The 21,109-nt window shown below is 46.5% G+C and overlaps 1 protein-coding gene across 1 annotated transcript in view; it reads left to right on the forward strand.

The window, feature by feature from the left end:
* LOC150012732 (semaphorin-4D-like) overlaps positions 1-21,109 on the forward strand; it is a 94,989-nt gene that overhangs the window by 70,867 nt on the left and 3,013 nt on the right. The window contains exons 7-14 of the mRNA XM_090273978.1: positions 898-996; positions 1,637-1,730; positions 2,356-2,469; positions 3,442-3,593; positions 5,096-5,271; positions 5,346-5,502; positions 6,576-6,798; positions 7,533-7,648. Coding sequence (XP_090130104.1) covers positions 898-996; positions 1,637-1,730; positions 2,356-2,469; positions 3,442-3,593; positions 5,096-5,271; positions 5,346-5,502; positions 6,576-6,798; positions 7,533-7,648 — 1,131 coding nt within the window. The remainder of the gene's footprint in view (positions 1-897; positions 997-1,636; positions 1,731-2,355; positions 2,470-3,441; positions 3,594-5,095; positions 5,272-5,345; positions 5,503-6,575; positions 6,799-7,532; positions 7,649-21,109) is intronic.

A 21,109-nucleotide genomic window follows, 5' to 3' on the forward strand; every position in this document is an offset into this window, starting at 1 on the left:
TGTTTCAATGTAATAACAGATGTCTCTGGGAGTTGTCTTCAAGCTAAATTAGACCAGAGGTTTGTTTGGCCCAAGTTAAGGCCATGCAGTGGACAGGGGTACCTCCCCGCTCTTGTGGGGAGCAAGAAATACTTCCAACCAACTTAAAAGCAATCGCAGTAAAAGAAAGGAAAAAAAAATTTCCTGAGCAGTGATTATTTCAGATAATAGCACATATAATACAATCACATTTCAGCCTAAAATAGCAAGTGGGTCCTTAAGTGGCACCTGGTTTTCCTGTGGCCTTTCTGATGTGGAGCCAGGCTTGGAGCCCCTTCATTAGTTCAGCCTCTGCCCTGGGCTGGGCAGGCGGGACACAGCCGATCCCCAAGCAGTGTTTCCAGGGTCATGTGTTGGGGCGGGGAGGGTGGAGTGCCCCAGAGGAGAAGGCCAGAAGCACCCACACGTCATGTGCCTCCGCGAGTCTGGCAGCAATGCATGGTCTGTGTGTTCGAGTAAAAACACTTTTTCTGTGGTAGGTGGGTAAGACTTGAAGTCAGCTTTCATTGCTTTTTGGGCCAGCACGTCTTTCCTGGGTATCAATTAGTGATTGCAGTGAAACTCCCCATTGGGCACTGACAGCCGGCCTGTGGACACTGCAGAGACCGAAGCACTCAGTCTGGCTGCAGAGGTTTGCCCGATCCGCTATCCCTGAGGCAGGCAGCAGGGGGCTGGTGCAGGAAGAGGGAGCATCAGTGAGAGGGCAGGCAGTGTGGTCAGAGCTGTTGTCAGGGAGCTGATGTTGGCATGTGCTCTGCTAATTTAGAGCTCTGAGGTGAGCGGTGTGACCAGTGTGGATGTGGGGGGCGTCCAGTGGAAGCTGGTGGTGGTTGACCTGTGCATTTCTCTTCCTTGTAGACTGAATGTCTCAACTACATTCGAGTGCTACAGCCACTTGGTGCCACTGCCCTTTATGTGTGTGGGACCAATGCCTTCCAGCCAACTTGTGACCACCTGGTAAGGCCGGGGCCCCTCCCCTGGTGAGCATTAGAGCAGAGTGGGGCCCCCGGCAGGCATCAGGCAGTCTCCACTCTGCACAGCAGAAACTGGTTCTAACTTCCAGCTGCGTGTGGAGGGGATGCTCGGGCCCACTTAGGTCCCAGTGTCCTGTCTGAACCAACGTGACTAAGGGCAGGGCCCGGGCAGCACTCACGAGACCATGGCCCTTGGTGCAGACCTGGCGGAGGGGGACTTCCTGGGAAGTGCACTGTTGATAGAAAAAAGCACTGTGATGTGCCATGATCCAACATCATGCCTTCTTCTCCTCATCACGCTTTGTGAGCGTGGCATGGCTGTGACACAGGTCTGGTCAAGTGTAAAAGTCAGTACTTTATACAACCCTAGAGCCACTAGCACTGCTGTCTCCATCTCACAGAGGAGTAAACTGAGGTGCCAAGGTCTTAAATAGCTCCTGAGGGTATCAGAGCCCGAGTACCAGGGTATCAGCATCCAGACCTGGGACCACTGTGACCTGCTGCACGCGCGCTCTTCCCTTGGTGCCCCTGCACAGCAAGTCTCTAATTAACAATACAACAAAAATGCGTTATTACTACTGAAATTCAGGCACTTGATGATACTTTCTTCCATTCAATTGTAGAACCTAACATCCTTTCAATTTCTGGGGAGAAATGAAGATGGCAAAGGAAGATGCCCCTTTGACCCAGCGCAAAGCTACACGTCTGTCATGGTTGGTGAGTTGCGCTCTGGGATGCCCATCTCTGGCAGGACTGTGCTGCCTGTTGAGCCCACACACAGGACATTCAGTGCCTCCCCCTTTTCTGTAGTGTCCCCCTGCTTCCTTTCCATAGTCCCTGTCCTCACAAAGGTGTATATGCCTCTCCTTAGACCCTCTGACATGAGCTTAAATTCATTGTTCAAAAGGATAGCCAGCCCCACCGTGCTCAACAAGTTGGGCCTGTGGGGAGAGGTTACTTTATAGCCATCGTTTGTGCAGATCACCTGGGTTACTTGGCCACATGGAGTTGACACTCCCATTGGAGCGGAATTTTGTGACTGAGCCCTGGAGCCATCTCATGCACTGAGACAAGCAGGGCCTAAGCTATGCGCACCCCTGTCATGTTTTATTTTCCTGAGGTGGGAGTCACTTGCTCCTGTTAGTTATTATCCCTGACTCTCACAAAACAATTCAACAAGGAGCATATGACTGTCTGTGTCAAAGAAACATGCCTCCCAGGAGCAGGGGATGGGCCCTCCATGTCCCGCGGGGCTCAGGTCAGTGTATAAGGAAAGTGAGGTGTTGAGTGTCCGTCACAACACTGCTGTTGAGTCCCTTCTCTTTCCTCCGGGACCCTGAAGATGGAGAGCTTTATTCCGGGACATCATACAACTTTTTGGGAAGCGAGCCCATCATCTCTCGAAATTCTTCCCACAGTCCTCTGAGAACGGAATATGCAATACCTTGGCTCAACGGTAAGAAGCAGGCAGTGTCCTCGGAGGTGTGTTTCCATTTGGGTGGCCTCCTCCCCAGGAGAGCCCCCCAGCACTGTAATGCTAGAACCTTCATCTCTGTGGGCCCCAGGACTCTTGTCGGCTAATGCGAGTGGTGTGCTTCTGCAATTGCTCACTCGGAGCTGCACAGCTAGCTCCATGGGCTTCCATGTTTTCCTTTCCACTAAGAGATCACCGTTTTAAGGCTCCCTTTACCCTCCTAGAATATGGATCAAGGAGGCTTTCCTAAAGTGGGGATCTGATGGTCAGTGGGAGCTCAGGCTGGTCAGATCAGTGTGAGGTGTTGCCTCGCTACCTCTGGACAGCATGTGTCCATGTTGCATTCACAGTGCAGAGGCTCAAGGCCACGCACACTAGGGTTTTCTCCTGGGCACCGGCCAGCAGGGCCTGGGCTCGGAAGCCTCCTGGACTCTTGAGGGCAGGTGATCTGAGGGGAAGCAGGTTCCTCCCTTATGTGGGGTGGCGTGCTGATCAGGAGGTGTCTGTCTGCGGCACACGCTGTTTAAACCAGCAAATGCACATCTACTAGTAGGTCTCTGGGACAGTGGGAGCTGGCTCTCCTCGGCCCAGGCTGCCTGCCAATCAGGAGGCCCAGCCTTGAGTTTTGGGGGCGGATCAAAAGCATGTGCTTCAGAACCACATCAGGACACCTGTTTGGCCCGAGGAGCACAAGATGGGCACCGTCATCACTCCAGACCCAGGAGTTGGTTTGGGTCATGACACATGCACCCTCCATGTCTTGCAGGGGGAATGTGCAGGAACATGGCTGACCTCCTTGGCATATGCCGGGAGGTGCCTAGGCCCCTTGGCATGTTCAGGGACATCCCTGGGTCCCTCCATAAATACAGGGATTGCCAGGGACCATCTCTGTGTGCAGGGGGTGCCTGGGCCCCTCGGGGTTTTGGTGGATAACCCAGTGTCTCTTAATTGCAGAGCCTAGCTTTGTCTATGCCGATGTGATTCGAAAGAGCCCCGAGCACACTGAGGGCGGGGACGACAAGGTCTACTTCTTCTTCACAGAGGTGTCTGTGGAGTACGAGTTTGTCTTCAAGTTGATGATCCCCCGGGTTGCGAGGGTGTGCAAGGTGAGGCTGTTTCCCCATTTCTCTTTGGTTCCGCTTGTGAGGACAGAAAATTTAGAGGATTAGTTATCTCTCCCAGATCCCCCACTTCCCTCAAAAGGTCAATTTACCTAACATGCTGTTTCTTAGTGTCACAGGGGTCAGTTTGGATGGTCCTTCCTTCTAGGGTATCTGGAAGGAGCTGGAAACGCAGCTGAGCTTGGCACCCCTGAGTGACCAGTAATTGGCTTCCTGTCCTCAGATGGTCTGCTTTTGGCACACCTTCCGCAGACCTTACCTGAGTTACAGAGAGTTACTTTTTTTTTTCCCTTTCTTTCCCTCCACCCTGCCCCCCGACCCCCGCCCAGGCAATCTCCACACCGTTGTCCATGTCCATGGGTCATGCATATGTGTTCTTTGGCTACTCTATTCCCTGTGTTGTACTTTACATCCCCATTTGAAGCAATGAAAAGCAAGGACCTATAACAAAGATTACTCTACCCAGCAAAGGTATCGTTTAGAATCAAAAGACAGATAAAGAGCTTCTCAGATAAGAAAAAGCTAAAGGAGTTTATCACCACCAAACTAGTATTACATGAAACGTTAATGGGTCTTCTTTAAAAAGATGATCAAAAATACGAACAACAAAATGGCAATAAGTACATATCTATCCAAACAAAATAAACAAGTAGAATAGAAACAGAATCATAGATACAGAGAAAATTTTGATGGTTGCCAGATGGGAGGGCGGTCAGGCAGATGGGTAAAAAAGGTAAAGGGGTTAAGAAATACAAATTGATAGTTACAGAAAATTACTTTTTGTGTACCATATTAACCAAATTCTGTTGGACTTGGAATTTCACCGTTCCAGTGTAAAGATGGTCAGGGACCCATTTTCGATTGTATTTAAAATAGATAAGGATGCTTCAGTTTTATATCCCTCTGCATCCATATTTCTGAGTTTCAGTATTTCTCTTTGGACTGAGTCGCAGCACGGGTGTTCTATGACTGTCACTAAAAAGTGTTTATGGAGAACCTGGCAGGTCTAAAGCACGTTAGCAGAAAAGTTTGGGGGTAGAAAGGAAGCAAAGATCTGCTCTCCCATGAGGAGCATCTTTGGGGGAAGACCAGACCTAATACACATTGCCCCTGAGTCAGACTGGGGAACCAATGTATCCACTGGCTCATGACTGCATGGGTTGCTCAGGACGGGTCACTCACAGACATACACAGGCTACAGGACCAGAGCCATGAAAGGGCAAGGACAGCCGGCTGCTCTGACACTGAGTGCGGGCAGGCTCAAACAGCTGTTCTAGCTTCCACGGGAGGCTTTTCATCAGCAGACTTCGTTGGTTTGGTTTTAGTCCACAAGCAGAGCTGCACGGAAGGAGTGCTGAGCCACGCAGTTAACTGCGTCTGGCTTTTTGTCAGCACGGCTTCATTTCGTTCAGACAGAGTGGTTCTGGGCCCAAGCTCCTTGTTTGGGGGGTATGCCCTTGTCCTACCTGCACATCTTTGTATTTCAGGGGGACCAAGGTGGCCTGAGGACCTTACAGAAGAAGTGGACGTCCTTCCTGAAGGCCAGGCTTATCTGTTCCAGGCCAGAGAACAACCTCATCTTCAACGTGCTGCGGGCCATCTTCGTCCTCAAGTCTCCAGGCCTGAAGGAGCCTGTGTTCTATGGGGTTTTCAGCCCGCAGCTGTAAGTGCCAGGGCATCTGGGATCTCCTCGGCACTCCCACCCTCCAGGCAGTCATGTGGCCCTTTCCTCCCCAGGAACAACGTGGGGCTGTCTGCCGTGTGCGCCTACAACCTCTCCACAGCTGAGGCGGTCTTCTCTCGAGGGAAGTACATGCAGAGTGCCACAGTGGAGCAGTCTCACACCAAGTGGGTACGCTACAACGGGGCGGTGCCCACACCGAGGCCCGGAGCGGTGAGTGACAGGGGCCTGGGCTGCGGGAACCTAGTGTGGGACGACCATGCTGCACACCCGGCGCCACACCACACACACCCCTGTGCCGTACCCGGGTTTGTGTGTGTTTCTTTAGGGAGCGGGCATCCCCCTGGGACTGGGACGGGTGGCAGGCACTCTGTCCTCTCCTGTGTCCCTCTCACTAGCGTGTCGTGTAACTGCTGCTGCCGCATACTGCCCAACTGGAGTCTGTTCTGGCTGGTGCAGGGTGCTCTGCGGACTTAACGCTGTGTAATATAATGAGATCGGTTTCATTTTCTGTCTTCTGTAGAGGAAACGCGATTTCTGGGCAAAGAGACGGCTGTACTCTCTGTTTATTAATATGAATCGCACTTTGTCTCTTAAAAGTAGTGAGTTTTATGTAGAAATCAGTTTCTAGACCAGTTTAGTTTCTAGATTGATTCAGCTGTATGCCTTTAGTCTATGACTAGTGCCTGAGGCTGTGTGCATGGCCCAGGAGTGGGGCTGCGACCTGAGGGAGTGGCCTAGTGCCTGGGGTTTGCCCCCAAGACTGCCTTGCCTCTCTGAGGCCAGTTGTTCCTCCTGTATATATTATTAAGTAAAATATGTTCACTTGGGTCACAACTTTTGGGTTGTGCAGATCAGGAGCTAGGACAGAAAAAAGAATGCTTCAAGCTCCTGACCTTTATGTTATTTAGAATTGGACCATTTTTAGCAATTTTTTTTACCAGTCTTCTTTTCTTATGGGAGAGCTATCAAATAATAAGTATTTATTTTTTATTTCAAAAGCTTCATATTTTTTTCCATTTATAAATAGATAAAAAAATTACCTCACTGACTCTGTATCTTGAAACATAATTATATCTTGTGGACAGAAGGACAGTTGTGTTTACTACATGCTTTGTAATGCCATGTCTTCAGATTTCTGAGGAAGGACCATCTTGGTTCTTCCCCTTCTTCAAGAAATCTGTGCAGACCCTAGTTTTGTGCCTCCTGGAAGCCCAGCTTTGTGCAGAGCACATGGGGGGCTGGCCTTGACTTATGGTTAACACAGCAGTGTCTGCTCCCTGTAGTGTATCAACCACGAGGTACGGGCAGCCAACTTCTCCAGCTCTCTCAGTCTGCCGGACAAGACACTGCAGTTTGTCAAAGACCACCCTCTTATGGATGACTCCGTGACCCCAATAGACAACAGGCCGAGGCTGATCAAAAGTGGTGTGAACTACACACAAATTGTGGTAGACCGGACCCAGGCCCTGGACGGGACTGTCTACGATGTCATGTTTGTCAGCACAGGTGGGTCCCAGGCCTTGGTATCAACCTTGGTAAATCCACTACCAAGTGGAACTACCATTTCCCTCAAGTGCTCTGAGCAGTTTCTTTTTCTGAGAAGTCTCCACCCCCTGGTGACTTAAGATCTCTGTGACCATCAGACCACCTGGGCACTCGTTAGAAATGCAGGTCCTGGCCCAGATCTGGAAATTCAGGTCTGGTAGGTCTGGGCCAGTGCCAAGGAAGCCAGATGAGAGCACCTCTCTCCTGCCTGTCCTGACCTGCTACAGGAAGCACTGCTTTCCAGGAGCCCGTGGATTAGGAAACGAGTATTTCTGGAACGGTAGTCAGTGGCCAGGTGCAGCAGCAGCCGGCAGTGCTGAGGTCGGCCCTCCCCTCCCCTGTCAAGGGCCACCTTGCAGTATGGCACCCCCTGGGGGCTGTTGGAGCCCCAAAACCACTTCAGATTGATCTTATGTCACAGTGTCGGCTGCACTGATAGGAGAGTTGGCTTCAACAATGAAAATTCTTCTTCATAAAACACTCAGAAAAAAACAATGCCACTTGAGTTTCCGTTGTTTGTTTTGCCATGGCTTTTCCTTTTCTATTTCTAATGAGAAAGCACCATCTGTTTCTCCATCTCTTGCTAAGAGAAGGAGTGGAGAGCAAGAAGGGTGACTGCTGACATCTCTGGCCAACAGTGCAGTAGTGCCCTCTTCTTCTGGGGCGGGTCCCTGACCTGTGCTTTGACCTTGCAGACCGGGGTGCCCTGCACAAAGCCATCAGCCTTGAGAACGAAGTTCACATCATCGAAGAGACACAGCTCTTCCAGGACTTGGAGCCAGTTCAGACCCTGCTTCTGTCATCCAAGATGGTAAAGTGGCCATGTGGCTAGGCCAGGGTGGCCTTCTCATGGCCTCGTGTCTCGGTGACCACTGGGCTGGGGCCAGGCAGGCCCCTTTGTCTAGCCCATAGGAGCCCACCTTCGGGCTCTTACAGAGTCCTTTGCTCTGTGGGGTTTGGGATAGAGAGAAGGCAGTCCGGGGAAATGTAACTTTGTTCTGAAAGTTGGCAGAACCTCACTGAGTTGATGAGACCCACGTTGTGAGTAGGCGTTGTGCACCGACCTACAATGAAAGTGCTTGCAATCATCAGTATACCGTTGATGTGGCCTACTCATCAGCACAGAAAGCCTTACTATGGGTAGTGCTCCCTCCCCTTAGATGAGGCACTAACTACTGTATCAGGGTTTGCAGACCTTCTCTATAAACGCCAAGATTGCAAGGCTCTGAGGGCCACACGGTCTCAGTCTCTGCCTTCTGGCACTGAGTGGCGGGGCCCATCCATGAGCTAGTGGACCTGTTTGTGATCCTGAAAAGCCTTAGTTATGGACACCAAACTTGTAGGTCATGAAATTTTCATCTCTTGTCACAAATATTCGTTTTATTTTTCTTCAACCAATTAAAAATGCAAAGCCAGTTATTAGCAGTTGGGCTGTATAGAAACAGCCAGGAGGCTGGATTTGCCTTGCAGGCAGCAGCCCATCTCCCAGCATCTGTCCACAGTGGCCTGGGGAATGTGCACCCATTTTATAGCTGGGGTAGTGCCGTGTGGAGCAGAGGGCAGGCTGGCACTAGATCACCTTGTCCAAACCCTGGCCCCATGGTGCCTGACTGGATGAGTCTGGGCAGGCCAGTCCTGCCTCACTTTCTCGATCTGTGTGGTGGAGACAGCAGACCATGTACAGAAGGGACCTGGCCTAGCCCCACACTAGGCACAGGAAGGACTGTGGCGCAGGACCTCTCCTCTTGTGAGTATCCCCACACTGTGGGCCGTGTGGCTTACTCCCCTTGGTTGCAGGCACACCCGTCACTCAGCCTCTCCCACCTGAAGCCCATTTCAGATCCTTGTCCAGGGCCTCAGGCCCAGCTTCTGCCCTTTTCTGCTCTGTTGGGTTTGACCTCAGCCTTCCCAAGTGGCTCTCCCTCTCTCATTGCGGGTGGAGCTTCACAGCCCCTCAGTACTTCCTCTCTGCCTGGTCCTGGAGGAGTCTCCACCCAACTTGTGGGCCCAGGCCCACTCCAGCCTACTCTTTCCCTTGGCTTCAAACCATGGGCCACCTGGCATTGTTGAAAGAAGAAGACCCAGAAACCCTTCCAGCAGCCACCATATTGCTCACATGCAGGAGCCAGCACTCTGGAGGCCTCCAAATTGGTGAATGCTCATCAGAACAAAGGTTGGGCCCCAGTGCAGACATGCAGTGACAGCAAGGCTCTGCTTGGGCCCCACATGTCATTCAGGGACCCAGGCTGGCTCTGCCATCCTCAGCCCAAAGCTTCTGGGCCACTTTGGTGCTGATCCAGTAGTTGGGAGAAGGGGGCAGGGTTGGCTGTGGGTGCTTATGGGTCAGTCTTGTGTGCACATGCCTTCAGCCAGGACTTTATCAGAGTGGGGGCTGGCAATTCAGAAAGCCTGGCTCCATAGGGGAGCAGTTTGCATGTCCCCACAAGAGCCCCCTCCACTGGGGTGTGACTCTGTTGCCTTGAACAGGTGGGAATGCACCCTGCACACCATGGCCTCCTTTGCCTTCTCCTCAGGCTGGTGGGCTCAGAATGGTGGGGGCAGGGGGGATGCCAGCAGTGCTGCTGGGGCAGCAGGGAGTCGGTGTTCAAGGGTACAAAGAGCCCCCATGTTTCCATGAATAAAGTCTTCAGCATTGATCACGCCTTGCCATGGTGTAGAGTGTAGAGAGATGGTGAGCGCTGCTGCAGGGCTGTGGGAGCACAGACAGGGTAGCACATGGCCCCTTCTCTTTCCTTGTCACTGCCTCCTCTCTGCTAATGACAAGGCATTTGATCTGCTTATTGTGATAAATACATACCACATAAAATTTACCATTTTAACTTTTTTTTTTTTTTTTAAGATTTCTTTACTTTTTAGAAAGAGGGGGAGGGAGGGAGAAAGAAAGGTAGAGAAACATCAGCGTGGGAGATACATTGATCAGTTGTCTCTCACACACCCCCAGCTGGGGACCTGGCCTGCAAAATAGGCGTGTGCCCGGACTGGGAATCGAACCAGCGATCTTTTGATTCTCAGGCCAGTGCTCAATCCACTGAGCCTCACCAGCCAGGGCTGTTGTTTTGTTTTCATTTTCGTTTTTTTTAAGATTTTTAGAATTCATTTTATTTAATTAATTTTATTGTTTTTTCTATAACAGTTGTCACATTTTTTCCCCCATTGTTCTCCCCAGCCCCGCCTACCTCCCCCTCTCCCACAGTCAATCCCCATTTAGTTGTCCATGTCCTTGGGTCATTTACATTAGTTCCTTGACTAGACCCTTCCCCTTATTTCCTCCCTTTTCCCCTTTCCCCCGTCCCCTCTGGTCATTGTCAGTCTGTTCCTTGTTTACCTGCCTCTGGTTCTATTTTGCTTTTTTGTTTGCTTTGTTCATTAGTTTCCTGTATTAGGTGAGATCATATGGTATTTGTCTCTCAACACCTGGCTTATTTCACTTAGCATAATACTCTCAAGTTCCGTCCATGCTGTCACAAAAGGTAGAAGTTCCTTCTTTCTTTCTTCTGTGTAGTATTCCATTGTATAAATGTACCACGATGTTTTAATCCACTCTTCCACTGATGTCCACTTAGGCTGTTTCCAGCACTTGGCTATTATAAATAGCACTGCTATGAACATAGGGGTGCATGGGTTCTTCTGAATTGGTGTTTCAGTATTCTTTGGGTATAATCCTAACAATGGAATCGCTGGATCAAAAGGCAGTTCCATTTTTAGTTTTTTGAGGTAATTCCATACTGTTTTTCATAGTGGCTGCACCAGTCTGCATTCCCACCAACAGTGCAGTAGGGTTCCCATTTCTCCACATCCTCTCCAGCACTTGTTGTTTGTTGATTTGTTGATGATGGCCATTCTGACAGGTGTAAGGTGGTATCTCATTGTGGTTTTTACTTGCATCTCTCTGATGGTCAATGATGTTGAGCATTTTTCCATGTGTCTATGGACCTTCTGTCTGTCCTCCTTGGAGAATTGTCTGTTCATGTCCTTTGCCCATTTTTCAATTGGATTGTCTGTCTTCTTGGAGTTGTGTCATATAGGTTATTTATGTATTTTGGAGATCAAACCCTTGTCTGAGGTATCATTGGAAAATAAGTTTTCCCATACAGTTGGATGTTTTCTTTCACTGAGCAGGAACTCTTCAGTTTGATGTAGTTCCATTTGTTTAATCTTTCCTTTTTTTCCCTTGCCCTAAGAGAGAGATCTGCAAAAATATTCCTTCATGGGATATCTGAGATTTTACTGCCTATGTTTTCCTCTAGGACTTTTATGGTATCATGGCTTACATTTAAGTCTTTGATCCATCTTGAGTTTAATCTGGTGTATGGGGTAAATTGATGGTCTAGTTTCATTGTTTTCATGGCCCTGTCCAGTTCTCCCAGCACCATTTGTTGAAGAGGCTGTTTTCACTCCATTTTATGCTCCTTCCCCCTTTTGCTAAATATTGACCATATAGACCAGGGTTTATTTCTGGGCTCTATATTCTGTTCCATTGATCTATAAGTCTGTTCTTATGCCAGTACCAGACTGTTTTGATTACAGTGGCCTTGTAGTATAGTTTGATATCAGGTATTGTCATTCCTCCTACTGTGTTCTTCTTTCTCAAGATTGCTGAGGCTATTTGGGCCTTTTTTAGTTCCATATAAATTTTTGAAGTATTTGTTCTAGGTCTGTGAAATATGCCATTGGTATTTTAATAGGGCTTGCGTTGAATCTATAAATTGCTTTGGGTAGTATGGTCATTTGAATGATGTTAATTCTTCCCATTCATGAACATGGTATATGCTTCCATTTATTTGTATTTTCCTTTCTTTCTTTCTTCAGTGTTCTGTAGTTTTTCAAATACAGGTCTTTTATCTCCTTGGTTAAGTTTATTCCTAAGTATTTTTCTTGTTGCTATAGTAAATGGGATTTTTTTCTACTTCCTATCTCTGATATTTTATAGTTGGTGTTTTAGAAACACCTTTGATTTCTGACTATTGGCTTTGTACCCTGCTATGTTGCCAGATTCACATATTAGGTCTAGTAGTTTTTAGGTGGAATCTGTAGGGTTTTCTATGTACACTATCATGCTGTCTGCCAATAGTGACAGCTTTACTCTCTCCTTTCCCATTTGGATGCCTTTTTATTTTCTCCTGTCTGATTGCTGTGGCTAGAAATTCCAAAACTATGTTGAATGGAATTGGAGAGTAGAAATCCTTGTCTTGTTCCAGATCTTAGGGGGAAAGCTTTCAATTTTTGCCCATTGAGTATGATGTTGCCTACATATTTCTTATATATGGCATTTATTATTTTGTGGTATGCTCACTCTATTTCCACTTTGCTGAGTGTTTTTATCATAAAAGCGTGTTTTACTTTATCAAATGCTTTTTCAGCATCTATTTATAAGATCATTGTGATTTTTGTCTTTCATTATGTTTAAGTGGTGTATTATATTTATTGATTTGTGAATAGTAAACCATCCTTGCATTCCTGGGATGCATCCCATATGAGTGTGGTGTATAATGTTTTTTAATGTATGGCTGATCCGGTTTGCCAATGTTTTGTTGAGGATTTTAGCATCTATGTTCATCAGTGATATCGGCCTGTAGTTTTCTTTCTTTCTTGTGTCTTGATCTGGTTTTGGAATTAAGATAATACTGGCCTTATAGAAAGATCTTGGGAGTCTTCCCTTTTCTTGGATTTTTTTGGAATAGTTTGAGAATGATAGCAGTTAGTTCTGCCCTAAATGTTTTGTAAAATTCTCCTGTGAAGCCATCTGGTCCAGGGCTTTTGTGTGCCAGGAGTTTTCTCATTAGTACTTCAATTTCACTAGTTGTTACTGGTCTATTCAGGATTTCTGCTTCTTGATTCAGTTTTGGAAGACTATATGTTTTCATAAATTTGTCCATTTCACCCAGGTTGTAAAATTTTTTTTCATACAGTCGTTTGTAGTAATTTCTTACGATCCTTTCTATTTCTATGGTATCAGTTGTGATTTCTCTTCTCTCATTTCTGTTACTCATTTGGGTCCTCTCTCTTTTTTTTTTTTTCTTGGTGAGTCTGGTTAAAAGGTTGTCGATTTTGTTTATCTTTTCAAAGAACCAGCTCCTGGTTTTATCAGTGTTTTGAAATGTTTAGTCTCTTTGTCATTTAGTTCTCTGATTTTGATTATTTCCTTTCTTCTGCTCGCTGTGGGCTTTGTTGTTGTTCCTCTAGTTCCTATAGTTGTAGCATTAGGTTGTTTATTTGAGATTCTTCAATCCTTTTCAGGTAGACCTGTATTGCTATGAACTTCCCTCTCAGGACTGCCTTTGCTGTGTCCATAGGTTTAGGGCTGTTGTGTGTTCATTATCGTTTATTTCCAGAAATGTTTTTATTTCTTCCTTGATCTCATTGTTAACCCATTCATTATTTAATAGCATGTTATTCATTCTCCATGAATTTGAATGTTTTTTAGTTTTTTACTGAGGTTGGTTTCCAGTTTCAAGCCATTGTGGTCTAAGAAGGTACTTGATATAATTTCAATTTTCTTGAGTTTGTTGAGGCTTGTTTTAATGCTATCATGTGGTCTATCTTTGAAAGTGTTCCATGTGCATTTGAAAAGAATGTATATTTTGCTTTTTGGGGGACGAAAGGTTCTGTATATATCAATTAAGTCCATTTGATCTAGAGTGTTGTTCAATGCCTCAATATCTTTGGTGTTTCTCTACTTGGAAGATCTGTCCATTGTGGACAATTGGGCTTTAAAATCCCCTGCTATGAGTGTGTTGCTGTTGATATCCTTTTTGAAGTCCTTCAAGATTTTTCTTATATATTTGGGTGCTCCTATGTTGGGTGCACATAAGTTTATAAGGGTTATATCTTCTTGGTAGATTGTTCCTTTAAGTATTATGAAATGTCCTTCTTTGTCTATTTTTATGGCCTTTGTTGCGAAATCTGTTTTTTCTGATGTAAGTATTGCTATCCCAGATTTTTTTTCATGTCCATTTGCTTGAAACACTTATTTTCCATCCCTTCACTTTTAGTCTGTATAAACCTATTGTTCTGAGGTGGGTCTCTTATAAACAGCATATATGTGGGTCATGTTTCCTTATCCATTCAGCTACCCTATGTCTTTTGATTAGAGCATTTAATCCATTTACATTTATGGTTATTATTGATAGGTATTCATTGTTACTTTCCCCCTTTGTACCTATGTTTCTCTTTGTCTTTCTCGGCTTCTTCATCTTCTTTTTTTTAATATGCTTTATTGATTATGCTGTTACAGTTGTCCCAATTCCTTTTCCCTTTGTTCCCCTCCACCCAGTGGCCCCCCTCACTCAATTTGTCACCCACTTAGTTCATGCCCATTGGTTGTGCATATAGTTCTTCTCAATATCTTCCTGTCTACTCCACTCCCTCCTACTATGCTTCTTAATTCCTGCATCATCTCCCTCCCTTTTTCCCCCTTCCCCCTCCCCGCTGACCTCCCCCTATATGTTCCCCATACCTATAATTCTTTTTCCACACTCGTTGCCTACTTAGTTTGCCTTTGTTTCAATTCCCTAGCTTCTGTTGTTGGTTGTTTTCATTTTAATGTTCATAGTTTTGATCCTCTTCCTCCTAAACAAGTCCCTTTAACATTTCATATAACAGTGTTTGGATCTGATGAACTCCTTCAGTTTTACTTTGTCCTGGAAGCACTTACTCTGCCCTTCTATTCTGAATGACAGCTTTGTTGGTAGAGTAATCGTGGTTATAGGTTTTTGCTTTTCATTCCTTTGAATATTTCTTGCCAGTTCCTTCTTACCTGCAGAGTTTCTTTTGAGAAATCAACTGACAGTCTTATTGGGTTCCCTTTGTACATGATTCTTTTCTTCTGTCTTTCTGCTTTTAAGATTCTCTCTTTATCCTTAATTTTTGACATTCTGATTATACTGTCTCTTGGTGTAGTTTTTCCTGGGCCCAGTTTTTTTGGAACTTTTCGTGCTTCCTGGACCTGTAAGTCTATTTCCTTCCCCAAGTTAGGGAAGCTTTGCTTCATTATTTTTTCACAGAATTTTTCAATTTCCAGTTCTTCTTCACCTTCTGGCAACCCTATGATTCAGATGTTGGCCCGCTTATAGCTGTTCCAAAGGTTTCTGAGCCTCTCCTCATATTCTTCACTTTAGGTTTCCTCTTTCTGCACTGGTTGGCTTTTTGTTCCTTCCCTATGTTCTGATTTGTTTATTTGTTCCTTGGTTTTCTTTCCCTCACCACTTGTTTTGTATGTGTTTTCATTCATTTCAGCAGGACTAGCCCTCATTCTTTCCCTGTCTTGTTTAAGACCTGCTGTTAGGTCTGTAAGCATTCTTATAACCAAAGCTCTGAACTGTGCCTCAGAATGATTTCCTTTCTGCTGATCCGTTAGATCAGATATTTGCTGACTGGTCAGCTGCATCACTGGGATCTCTACCATGATCTCTGCCATCCTGAGAGTTTTGTGTTTACCTTTGCTTCCTGGGCAGGCCTGTTACACCTCCTACACTATTGGGGGTGGAGCCCCATGCACTTGTCACTACTTGGCAACCCTTCTCACCACGCTGTGGCGTTTTGTGTGTGGGCAGGGGTCCAAGATCAATTCTTACCATTTACTCTCCACTGAGAGACCGGGAGCTTCTTCTTTCGTCCCCACCCACTTCGGCCTTCACAGTCCGAGGCAATAGGGTCTGCCTTCCCTGGCATTGGAATCGTGAGCTGATGGGTCTGGTCTACAGCCAGGCATGCTCCCCAGGTGTTTCTCGCCTCTTTTTAAATGCGGGTGTCTGTGCTTACCGCCATCCCATCGCCATTGCCGCAGCCGCTGCAGTCAGCATAGCTTGACCTCACCATCCCGGCTTTGCCCCTCCTACCTGTCCAGATGAGCACCACTTCTTTGTAACTTTATACATTGGACTTCGATGTAGCTTTATTTCCTGGAACTTCTGGTTATTTCTGGTTTTGCGATAGATGTATTCCTTCTTAGTTGTGGAGGGAGATGGAGCATGTCAGTCTAGGCCTCCATCTTGGCTGGAAGTCCCGTTTCTTTATCTTCTAAAAGCAGACTCTTTAGCATGTCTTGCAATGCTGGTTTGGTGGAGATGTATTCTTTTAGCCTCCTTTTGCCTGGGAAACTCCATATTTTGCCTTCTCTTCTGAATGAGAGCGTTGCTGGGTAGAGTAGACCTGGTTGTAGGCCTTTGTTTTTCATTCCTTGAAATATTTTTGCCATTCCCTTCTGACTTGTAGTGTTTCTGTTGAGAAATCTGCTGATAGCCTTTTCGGATTTCCCTTGTATGTTACTCGCTGTTTCTCTCTTGCTGCTTTTAGGATTCTCTCTTCATCTTTGAATGGTGCCATTTTAATTAAGATGTGTCCTGGAGTGGGCCTGTTTGGGTTCATCTTCTTTGGCACCCTCTGTGCTTCCTGGACTTTCAGACTTTTTCTCTCATCATGTTAGGGAAGTTTTCTGTCATTACTTTTTCAAACAGGTTTTCTATCCCTTGCTCCTGTTCTTCTCCTTCTGGAATTCCTATGATATGTATAGTATTACGTTTCATGTTGTCCTGCAGCTCTCTCCAAAATCTTTTCATTCTTTTTTGGTCTTTTTTCATTTTGTTGCACTGTTTGGGATTTTTTTCCCTACAGCTCACTTATCTGATCCTCTGCTTCACCTAGCTTGCTTTTGATTCCTTCTGCTGTGTTCTTCAATTCATAAATTGTATTCTTCATTTCCTCTTGGCTCTTATTGATAGTTTCTATGTCCTTTTTAATGTTAGTATAGTTTGAAGTAAGTTCCTTGTTCTTCCCTGGAGTTCTTTGTAGTTTCCATGGAGTTCTTTCTAAATCCCCTGGAGTTCCTTGTAGTTTTCTCTGAGTTTGTTGAGTTTATTGAGCTTCCTTATAACCATTCTTTTGAATTCCATGTCTGATAGTTTGCTTGCCTTTGTTTCATCTAGAACACTTTCTGGGGATTCCTCTGCTCCTTTCCTTGGTGAGTTGTTTCTTTTTCTCCCAATTTTAGGTGACTCTTCTGCTTTTTTTTTTCTTAGAATGGTCTGCTTTGACTTTCTGCCTTTGTGGTGTGACCTTCTGTAATAGGAGACCTGTGGGATTCAGTGGTGCAGTCGCCTTGATTTCCTGAGCTTGATGCTCTTGGAATGCCCTTTATGCTGTTTATTTCAGATGTCTGGTTGTATTTCAGTTTTGGTTGCTGTTATGTTGCTCTTGGTGGGTCCTTTCCTCTGGCTAGCTTATTGAGAGTCACCCAGCCTACCATGTCTAGAAGACTTTTGTGTGGGTGCTGTTAAAACATAAACACACAATCCAGACAAGAAATGTACACTCTCAAAAATATCCCCCACCCACAATCCCACTATCAACAGCAAATGAACCGGTATTATTATAGTTGTAAAGAGATTATTATACTAAAGGAAAAACGGATAAGAGCTGACCGACTGAAAAAAATTGATTTTAGATAGGGGAAGAGTAAGAGCAATAATAGTAGTGAGCAGAGACAAGTCAATGTGGGGCAGTAAGTGAAATTTACATTGTATGTAAAAAAAGGGAGGGAAGAAGGCAAATGAAGTAAAAGAGGGGAAGCATATAGTATTAGGTTTAAACAAGTTATAGAATATATTTTTACTGCGAGAGAGAACATAAACAAAAATAAATAAAGAAGAGGAAGTAAAAGTAGGAACCAAATTAGAGAAGAAATTTCTCCCCAGTACTATCAACAGCCATTGAGGTATGATTGATATGGATGGGATGGAAATAAGAGCGAGAAAAGAAAGAAAGAAACGCTTAAGGGATGTCTAGAGGAAAGAGGATTGGATTTGAGATGATAGAGTGGGTAGGTATACTAAGAATAGGGAATGAAGACCAGACTAAGAGAGGGAACAAATTCAAATTTATGATGAAAGAGGAAAATAGCTGGAGTATTAATGGAGTAGGAGAGGGGGACTATAGGATTTGAGATTTGAAATACTGAAACAGTGGAGATTTATGAATAAAATTGCAGTAATGCCACAACTTACCAATATATCTAAAATCAATGTGTGAAGATTGATCAAGGTGGAGAGAGAATAAATGTATTTTATGAACAGGATAAAGAACATGAGATAACTGATGACCAAAAAAATGGTTTTGAGAGGCTGTAAAGGAGAAAAATAGTATGAGTGCAGAATGGATACTAGTCGTGGTAAGAGAGAAGACAGAATTTAAAACAAAAGTAAGATGTTAAAGTGGAGTAATAGGACGGAGGAGCAAAATATGATATTTGGAATAAAATATAACATCTAATGACTTAAAATGCATAAACTGGGAGGATAAGAAAATAACTCATGAAGAAGACCTCAGTGGAATTTGTCCTAGTAATATCTGGTTTTCACCACTTTCTTCTCTTTCTGAATCCATCCCTGGTCAAAGTTCCATGGGTTTCATATCTTCTTTTCTGGATGTCTGGCTGTGAGATCTAGCTGGATGCCAAGGCTGCTGTTCTCTCGCTTACGGGTCTGTGGACTTCTCCTCTTATCACAGCTCTTATCACACTAGGTTGGGTCCCACCCACTGGTCCTGTAGTACCCTCTAGTCCTCTTTGTTTTTGTTGAACAGAGCTGCTGTGCCCGCACAATGGTGTGCAAGCCCAGGGTTCCATCCAAGTCTCGGGTCTTGCCTCAGCTCTCCTTCCAAAGGAGTCTCTGTGTGGTCCCCAAGCTGCAGCACCGGTCTGCGTTTTTGTTAGCAGAGCTGTTGTGCCCACGCACTGGCGTACAAGCCCAGGGACCCTGCCAAGTCTCAGGCTCTGCTTCAACTTTCCTTCTAAAAGAGTCACAGTTCGGCCCCCACGGTGAACACCGGTCCCTGAGGGCCCCAGGCTCCATGCTTTCCCCGACTCCAAAATTCACACAGTCTCTCGCAGTCAGGGCTGGCCTCTGTCTTCTCACGCCTCTGACAGTTTCATCCAAACTTTCTCGTTGAATCTCTCCCAGACTTCACTGAGAAACACGCCTATAGCAGGAGCACAGTTTCCAAGCCTCTGCACTACTCTGGCCTTCTCTCTTCGCCCTGGTAGATGCTGGCTAATTAGTCGGTCTGTGGCTGTCCCTACACAGTGCAGCCAGAGATGCTGGGCTGGGCAACCCAGGAGACTCTGCTTAGAAAGTGCAAGCCACAGTTTCTGCCCTCCCCACGCTGTTCCCACGCTCCCATCCTGTTTGCCCTGTCTCCACTCCATACTGGTACTCCAAGTCTGTTCCATGATGGGAGCAAGCAGACAAGGCTGCCACTTGCTCCACCACCATCTCCCACCTTCCGTTCTAACGTTTTAAGTGCGCACTTCAGTGGTAGCAAATGCATTCACATTGTAATGCAGCCATCACACATCCACCACCAGAACTTTTTCATCCTGCAAGTCTGAAGCTCTGTCCCCATTAGATACCAACTCCCTGGTCCTCCCATCCCAGCCCTGGGCACCCACCCTTCTACTTTCTATCTCTGAGTTTGACTGTTCTAGAGATCTTGTATAAGTGGAGTCATTCATTTGTCCTTTTGTGACTCACTGACTTCACTTAGCATAATATCCTCAGGTACATTCATATTGTAGCATGTGTCAGAATTTTCTTTTTAAGACTGAATGATATTCCATTGTACAGATGGACCACATTTTGTTCATGCATTCATCCATTGTGGGACACTTGGGTTGCTTCCATTCCTAGGCTGTGGTAAATAATGCTGCTATGAACATGGGTGTACAAATACCTGTCTGGTTTCCTGCTTTGAATTCTTTGGGGAGCGCGTGGCAAATGTGCTTTGCACCATCGTCTGGGGGCTCACAGAGCAACCGTGGCCGAGGTGCTGAGGGAGACGGCTGGGTGTGCTCTCTAACCCTTACAGATGCTGGGCGGCCCTTCATCAGGGGGTTTCTCCTTTGCCTTTAAAAATGTTTTATTTTGAAATAATTTTAAATTCAAGGAAGAGTTGGGATGAGAGTGCAGGGAGTCTCCATAGGCCCTTCACCCAGCACACACCTGTCTCATTTGAGAGGTTCTGGTGGCCCAGTGCTCTTGGTGGATGTCCCACATTCCCACGACATCACCGTGGGCTCTACAGGGGGCTCCACAGGCAGCCCAGGACACCCATTCTCTGCTCTATGTGTGTCCACGCTATGCTAGGGTCCCTGTGTAGGTTCCAATGGTCCTTTGAAACTGCTTGTTTGGCCTCTCACCCCAGGAGGTGTTCCTCATGTGTGCAAGCTACATGATTCCCTGGCCTGTGATCTGTGGCACCCCCACTCCTTATGACTATGGCAGGCCTGTGGCCTCTTCTCCCAGGTCTCTACTGATGTGCACGGGCTGGCACTGGGCCTGGTTTTCTCCGGTGCATTGCAGAGGGGACTTTACTCCTCTCGGCTGCGCTTGCACATTCTGGGTCTGTGACCTTCCATGCATCACAGGCCAGGAGATCTGGGGCCACACCAGGTACTTTGAGCTCCAGCCAGACTCTGAAGTTAATTCAGACCCGTGCTGAGAATAAAGGCCATTACATCTCATCTTGAGTCAGAATACTGAGTTCTGTGTAAACTTGGAATCTTCTGATGCTTACCAAACAGTGTTTCTGGGAAGTCAAGGTGACATGGAGGCTCCCAGGCAAAAGAGAGAGTGAACACCAGCATCCAAATTGCAAGTGCCAACCTGCTTGGATAGGCTTGTGTGAGGCCTCATTCCCGCCAAGCTCAGTGCAGAAGCCTGCCAGCTCTGATTCTGATAGCCTGTGTGCCAGCCTCTCCGCCAGCTCTGGGCGCTGTGGGAGGGGTCAGAGGGGGGACATCCCAAACCACACATGCCAGAGCGCCGAGGAGCCTGCCCTGCTCTGCTGCTGAGTGTGGCAGTCAAGTTTCCATCTGCGTGTTTCTCCCTCATAAATGCAGTCATGTGACAAGCAGATGCCTCGTCACTTTTACTTTGTTTACTAGAGCATGCACTCTCCAGCAGCCTTTGTCTGCACCTCCCACTGCGGGCCCGGCTGGAGGCAGACACTGAGGACACTGCACTCTCTGCTCTGGGACCCACGGTGGCTTCTGAGGCTGTGCCCTGAGGCCTCTGGCCTGCAGTGAGGCCAGGCGTGTCCAGCTGGTGGGTCTTCCTCCCAGAGGGGGCTGAACTGGCTCAGAGATGTGCTCTGCTGATGATTGGGAGGGCGGTGGGTACCCGGACGTGGGTGGAGGGGTGCAGGCCAAGGCCAGTCAGTGTACCTGAGTTAGCGTGCAGATTTTACTTGAAAATAATGT

The sequence above is a fragment of the Furipterus horrens genome, unplaced genomic scaffold (genome assembly GCF_987537825.1).
Source record: "Furipterus horrens unplaced genomic scaffold, mFurHor1.1.pri manual_scaffold_4, whole genome shotgun sequence".
NCBI classification, from domain to species: domain Eukaryota; kingdom Metazoa; phylum Chordata; class Mammalia; order Chiroptera; family Furipteridae; genus Furipterus; species Furipterus horrens.